Source organism: Oenanthe melanoleuca, chromosome 26 (assembly GCF_029582105.1).
Source record: "Oenanthe melanoleuca isolate GR-GAL-2019-014 chromosome 26, OMel1.0, whole genome shotgun sequence".
NCBI classification, from domain to species: Eukaryota; Metazoa; Chordata; class Aves; order Passeriformes; family Muscicapidae; genus Oenanthe; species Oenanthe melanoleuca.
This window is the reverse complement of record NC_079359.1, coordinates 2814410-2821122: the sequence shown is the minus strand read 5'-3', so window position 1 is coordinate 2821122 and position 6713 is coordinate 2814410. Positions and strand designations below refer to the sequence as shown.

The following is a 6713-nucleotide window of genomic DNA, read 5'->3' as shown; positions in this document are numbered from 1 at the left end:
AATTTCTATGCCTGGAACTGCCCCTGTTATTTTTTCTATTCCCCCACCACCAGCAGCACTCCCAGCATCACAGATCCTTGGGATTTGTCCCTCAGCTCCTCATTTTTCCAGCACATTAAATTCCAAACCAGCCTGGGCACACTCCTGCCAAACACCCAGTAACCACAGCACTGGGCTCATGCCCAGGGGGAGAAAAACCTCCAGCTGAAAATTGTCAAATTTTGTGCATTTTGCCTGAGCTCTGGGGGCTGTGGAGGCAGCAGGGGTGACTCTGATGGAAACCATTCAGGCTCTTTTAGGAGCTGCATCGTTCCATGACACAAATTTCCAGTCACAAATAGCAACAGGCTCAGGGAGGGGATGCAGGTGGCTGGGGTGTGATTAATGAGCTCCATCTGTCACTGGAAGTGGGAATTCCACTGGACCAGCCCATGCCAGGGCAGGATTCAGGCTGGCTTTTTAAAATTCTGAAATTCTGGTTTTTACAGCATTTTCTTCTCCCCTTTCTTTCTCCTCCCATGAAAAAAAAAAAAAAAAAAAACAAAACAATTTCCTTGGAGCCTAGTAAAAGAGATTTTTCCTGATTCCTGTGGCAGCAGCAAAAATCCCAGCATGTGAGGAGCCAGCCCAGCTCCTGCCTCCACGAAATCCAGGTAATGACCCAGAACTGCCGGGAATTAGTGTTTCATTTTGGCAGCCCTGGCAGACAGCCCCCTAATGGAAATTGATTTCTGGCTTTTCCCCGTGCCATTTCACACCCGTGGAACAGCTCCGTTCACCTGCCAGGGCCTTTGGGCCAAAGGGCTGCACAGGGGAAGCACCTGGTTAATTAGTGGGGTGTTAATGAGCGCCTGGGGGCGCGGGAGGGTGGGACAGGCAGGAGTGTGGCAGGGACACCCTGCGAGGGGACACCCTGCGAGGGGACACCCTGTAATTGTGGTGGTGACACCCCGGGAGTGTGGCAGGGACACATGGTGACAGGGACATCCAGAAGTGTGCCAGGGACACCCCAGAACGTGCCAGGCACTCCCCTGAAGGTGACAAATTCTGGGTGATTGTCCCCGGGGCTCCACCACCCCAAATTCCCAGCGATTTTCCGCGGGGCTTCACCATCCCAAATTCCCGATGGTTTTCCCCAGGGCTCCACCACCCCAAATTCCCAGCGATTGTCCCCAGGCTCCACCATCCCGAATTCCCAGTGATTGTTCCAGGGCTCCACCATCCTGAATTCCAGCAATTTTCCCGGGGCTCCACCACCCCAAATTCCCGACGGTTTTTCCCGGGGTTCCACCACCCCAAATTGCCAGCAATTTTCCCGGGGCTCCACCACCCCAAATTCCTGATCATTGTCCCCAGTCTCCACCACCCCAAATTCCAGATGGTTGTCCTCAGGGCTCCACCATCTCAAATTCCCGATGGTTTTTCCCGGGTCTCCGCCACCCCAAATTCCTGATCATTGTCCCCAGGCTCCACCACCCCGAATTCCCGACGGTTTTTCCCGGGTCTCCGCCACCCCAAATTCCTGATCATTGTCCCCAGGCTCCACCATCTCAAATTCCCGACGGTTTTTCCCGGGTCTCCGCCACCCCAAATTCCTGATCATTGTCCCCAGGCTCCACCACCCCGAATTCCCGACGGTTTTTCCCGGGTCTCCGCCACCCCAAACTCCGGGCGCTCGTCCGCAGCGGGAGCTCTGGCTTTAATCTGATGCAGCCCCACCGCACCGCCCAGTTCGGGGTTTTTTGGGTAAAACCCCGGTGCCACCGCGGCACTCGGGGATCGGATGTCCTGGATGTCCCAGCCCTTCCCTCGGCCAGGCTAGCGAGGCACTGACCCAGGTAAGGCTCGGGCAGCTCCAGCTGCGAGGCTAAAGAAGATTTTCAACCCTTTTTCACCTCTGTAGCAGCAAAGAAATTGGGGAAAATCCGCTTTTCCCATTTCTGTTCCTATGGTGTGCGTGGGAAGCAAAACTCGGTGGGGCTGGGTCACATTTAAAGCAGAACCTTTTTTTTTTTTTTTTTTTTTTTTTTTTTTTTTTTTCAGTTTTTAAGTTTTCAGTTGTTCCCTGGGTGCTTTGACAGTGCCATAAATTGCCAGGTGAAGGAGCTGTTGGTTGAGGTGGTGTCCGGGGTGGGAATCAGCTCACACCGTGTTCCCAAACACGCTGTGGTGTGCTGACAATAATAACAATTAATTTATGTTATATTATATATTGCTGAGCGTGCAGCAGAGTGTGAATTGTGACCTGAAATCCCGAGCAGAGGCTGTTCGGGTCAGTCCCATCCTCAATTCCCGGTTTCCCTGGGCAGCGCTCCGGGCTCGGGGACATTTCCCTGGCTCGGGGACATTTCCCTGGCTCTGCTCCTTCCTCCCGAAATCCCAAACCTTCCCAGGTGCATTTTGTGCTAGTGCTGACAGCTCAGAGCTGCGCTCCTGCCTGGCATTCCTGAGGAATGTTAATCGGGATTTAATTCCTGGATGGATCCAGAGGGAAACGGGAATTTGGGGAGGATGGAAGAGTGGCAGGTTCGGAGCTCTGCAGGGGAAGATGCAGGACAGACACTGAATTCTGGATGTGTCCTGGTCTTACCCTGCATTGTGTGGGAATATTTTTATTATTAAAGGAATTTTTCCTTGGTTTTATACAAAAGGAATTCCGGGAACAAATTCAGAATCTCCCCCTGTGCCTCAGCTCCACCTGCACAGGGGAGAGCCCCCTCTGCTGTGGGTTCCTGCAGGATTTTTCTCTTTTAAAATAGAATTTAAAATAGAAATCCGCGGTGAAAAATCATGGGGAATTCTGAATGGAGTTTGGGTTTTCATTCTCAGGGCAGCAGAGGAGGGGGAGCAGCCCCAGGAGCAGGGATGGGGACAGCCCTCACAGTCCTCCCACCCCACAGAAATATTGCAGTGAAAGAGTGGGAAAATCAGGAGACAGGAATAATTCCCATTTCAGAGAGGGCTGAACACATTAAATCCTTTCCTGCCTTAGGGGCTGAAGTGGGACATGGAATTAGAGGGAAAAATAATCCTTTAAAAGTGATGTTTGACTTTGTTTTTAACTTAGAGCAGGAAAAAAGCGATTTGAAGCCCCCGAGGGAGGATGTGGGCTTACACCGTGGGCTTCACCGTCCTGCCCCACGTCGGAGGATTCCTGGGCTGGTTCCTCAACAGGAAGGAAATCCCAGCGTGGTACGAGAAGCTGAAGAAACCCGCCTGGTGCCCCTCGCGCCGGGTGTTCCCCGTGGCCTGGACCATGCTGTACACGGGCATGGGGTGAGTGCGGGCACTGCTCCTCCCGGGGTCTGGGGGCTCCTGGAGCAGCCAGGGGGAGATGCCACAGGCAGCCCTGGCACTGGGCAGGGGCTGGGGAGGTTTGGGAGGAGTGAGGGACATGGAATTGTGGAATGGAATCATGGAATAGCCTGAGCTGGGAGGGGATGGTCCAGTGCAGCTCCTGGCCCTGCAAAATCCCACCCTGAGCATCCCTGAGCGCTGTCCAAAGCCTCGGGGCTGTGCCCATTCCCTGGGGAGCCTGGGCAGTGCCAGCACCTCTGGGGGAAGAAACTTCCCTGATCTCTAACCCAAACCTCCCCAGAGCTGCTCCTGCTCCCTGATCTCCATCCCAAACCTCTCCAGAGCTGTCCCTGCTCCATCCCAAACCTCCCCAGAGCTGCTCCTGCTCCCTGATCTCCATCCCAAACCTCTCCAGAGCTGTCCCTGCTCCAACCCAAACCTCCCCAGAACTGTCCCTGCTCCCTGATCTCCATCCCAAACCTCCCCAGAGCTGTCCCTGCTCCATCCCAAACCTCTCCAGAGCTGTCCCTGCTCCATCCCAAACCTCCCCACAGCTGCTCCTGCCCCCACAGAGCAGCTCAGACGTGGATCCTGCTGTCCTGCTAACAAATCCCTGGCGGGGCAAACACTCCTGGAGGAGGGACTGTGTCCCTGCCAGGGCTCGTGCGGGCACTGACGCTGTCCCTCCTCGCAGCTACGCCTCCTACCTGGTGTGGAACGACCTGGGTGGCTGCAGCAGCAAAGCCATCGTGCCCCTGGGGCTCTACGGGGCGCAGCTGGTGCTCAACTGGGCATGGCCCCCCTTGTTCTTCGGTGCCCGCAACCTCAACATGGTAATGGGGGTCCCCTGCCGGCTTTGGGGCGCTCCGGGGGGAATTGTGTGGCGGTACAGAGAGTTTCAGCCCAGCTGTAGCAGACAATGGTATCGGTCCCCTCCAGCCTCGACAGCCGGGGCGGGGGATGCGGGGTAGCGCCAGGGCTGCACCCCCCAGTTAAGGGTCCGGGCTGGCAGATAAAGTCCTTTGTGGGGTCACACCCTGAGTGACAACAGCGCTGTCACATCCCTGGGGGATGGGGGGCAGCTCCCGGGGGCTTATCGGGCACAGCCAGGGCGGGGCTGGGGCGATGCCACACCCGGCTGGGCCCCAGGCTCTGCCCCAGGTGCCAAGGGCTGATGGGGATTCGCGTTTCCACCTGAATTTTGTCACTTTTGGGGCGAAAGGAGAGTTTGTTCAGTGGCCACCAGCACGAGCAGGTTCTGTGTGAGCAAAGGGGACACTCGCCATGCGCGGGGTGTTAATCTGCGGGCTTCGATAATGAGCGGAGAAAAGCGCGTTAATTAGTGTCGGCTCGTGGTGTGACGCTCCGATGTGGCTGATCCGAGCACAGGGACAATGTCCTGAGGGCTGGGGTCACTGCAGCGCCAGCACCCCCATCCCTGTACAATGTCCTGAGGGCTGGGGTCACTGCAGTGCCAGCACCCCATCCCTGTACAATGTCCTGAGGGCTGGGGTCACTGCAGCGCCAGCACCCCCATCCCTGTACAATGTCCTGGGGTTTGGGGTCACTGCAGCGCCAGCACCCCCATCCCTGTACAATGTCCTGAGGGCTGGGGTCACTGCAGCGCCAGCACCCCCATCCCTGTACAATGTCCTGAGGGCTGGGGTCACTGCAGCGCCAGCACCCCATCCCTACAATGTCCTGGGGTTTGGGGTCACTGCAGCGCCAGCACCCCCATCCCTGTACAATGTCCTGAGGGCTGGGGTCACTGCAGCGCCAGCACCCCCATCCCTGTACAATGTCCTGAGGGCTGGGGTCACTGCAGCGCCAGCACCCCCATCCCTGTACAATGTCCTGGGGTTTGGGGTCACTGCAGTGCCAGCACCCCCATCCCTGTACAATGTCCTGGGGTTTGGGGTCACTCCAGCACCATCTCCCCCATACCTACAATGTCTTGGGGTTTGGGGTTGTTTCAGTCCCAGCTCCCCCATCCCTGTACAATGTCCTGGGGTTTGGGGTTGTTTCAGTCCCAGCTCCCCCATCGCTGTACAATGTTCTGGTGTTTGGGATTGCTCCAGCACCAACACCCCCATCCCTGTACGATGTCTTGGGGTTTGGGGTTGTTCCAGTCCCAACACCCCCATCCCTGCCCCATCTCCTGTACAATGTCCTGGGGTGTGGGGTTATTCCAGCACCATCTCCCCCATCCCTGTACGATGTCTTGGGGTTTGGGGTCGTTCCAATCCCAATTCCTCCATCCCCGCCCCATCTCCCACCTACCCCGGGATACCCTGGCAGCGTTCCCGAGCCGGGAATCACTCACCGCGCTTCGTGTCCCGCAGGCGCTGATCGACATCCTGTGCCTGGACGGGCTGGCGGTGGGCACGCTGTGCTCCTGGTTCCGCATCAACCGCGTGGCAGCGCTGCTGCTGCTGCCCTACCTGGGCTGGCTGGCCATGGCCACCTGCCTGACCATCCGCATCTGGAGGGACAACCCCGAGCAGAAGGCGGCCAAGAGCGACTAAACCTTCAACCGAGTTCTGGCTGAATTTATTCCCCTTCAACCATCCCCAGGTGTAATAATTTGGGGGGGTTGTTTTTCCTTTCTCCTCCTCTCACCTCCGTCATGACATGTTTGCACCATTCTCTCCTTCAAACTGGGTTTTCTCCAGTGGGTTTGGGGGTTCCAGCTGTTCCCTTAATGGCACCCAATCAAATTCCAGCAGGGAAATTATCTGGAATATTTCACAGTGGACACCCAATCAAATTCCAGCAGTGAAATGATCTGGAATAATTTATAGTGAACACCCAATCAAATTCCATCAGGGAAACGATCCGGAATAATTCATGGTGGACACCCAATCAAATTCCAGCAGGGAATTATCTGGAATAATTCACAGTGGGCACCCAATCATATTCCAGCAGGGAATTATCTGGAATAATTCACAGTGGGCACCCAATCAAATTCCAGCAGGGAATTATCTGGAATAATTCACAGTGGACACCCAATCAAATTCCAGCAGGGAAATGATCTGGAATAATTCATGGTGGACACCAAATCAAATTCCAGCAGGGAAATGATCTGGAATATTTCACAGTGGGCACCCAATCAAATTCCAGCAGTGAAATTATCTGGAATAATTCATGGTGGAAACCAAATCAAATTCCAGCAGGGAATTATCTGGAATAATTCACAGTGGGCACCCAATCATATTCCAGCAGGGAAGTGATCTGGAATAATTCACGGTGGACACCCAATCAAATTCCAGCAGTGAAATGATCTGGAATAATTTATAGTGAACACCCAATCAAATTCCAGCAGGGAATTATCTGGAATAATTCACCACTGTCACCATCCCCCCGAGGGCAGAGTTGGTCACACACCCAATTCCATCTCCTCTGCTGGGACCAAACCA

General features: G+C 55.3%; 1 protein-coding gene across 1 annotated transcript; it reads left to right on the top strand.

Annotated features, from left to right (window-relative positions):
- The first annotated feature begins 1479 nt into the window (after positions 1–1479).
- Positions 1480–5923, top strand: TSPO2 (translocator protein 2). The gene is made up of 4 exons (XM_056511630.1): positions 1480–1838; positions 3068–3276; positions 3992–4130; positions 5640–5923. Exons 2-4 carry the CDS (start codon positions 3104–3106, stop codon positions 5820–5822), a joined length of 495 nt encoding a protein of 164 aa, XP_056367605.1. The 5' UTR covers positions 1480–1838; positions 3068–3103; the 3' UTR covers positions 5823–5923.
- Positions 5924–6713: the final 790 nt, after the last annotated feature.

Coding starts and splice junctions, on each gene's coding strand:
- TSPO2 (XM_056511630.1), top strand. CDS start 3,104: ATGTGGGCTTACACCGTGGGCTTCACCGTCCTGCCCCACGTCGGAGGA. Junction 3,277..3,991: donor ATGCTGTACACGGGCATGGG/GTGAGTGCGGGC, acceptor CCCTCCTCGCAG/CTACGCCTCCTACCTGGTGT. Junction 4,131..5,639: donor GTGCCCGCAACCTCAACATG/GTAATGGGGGTC, acceptor CGTGTCCCGCAG/GCGCTGATCGACATCCTGTG.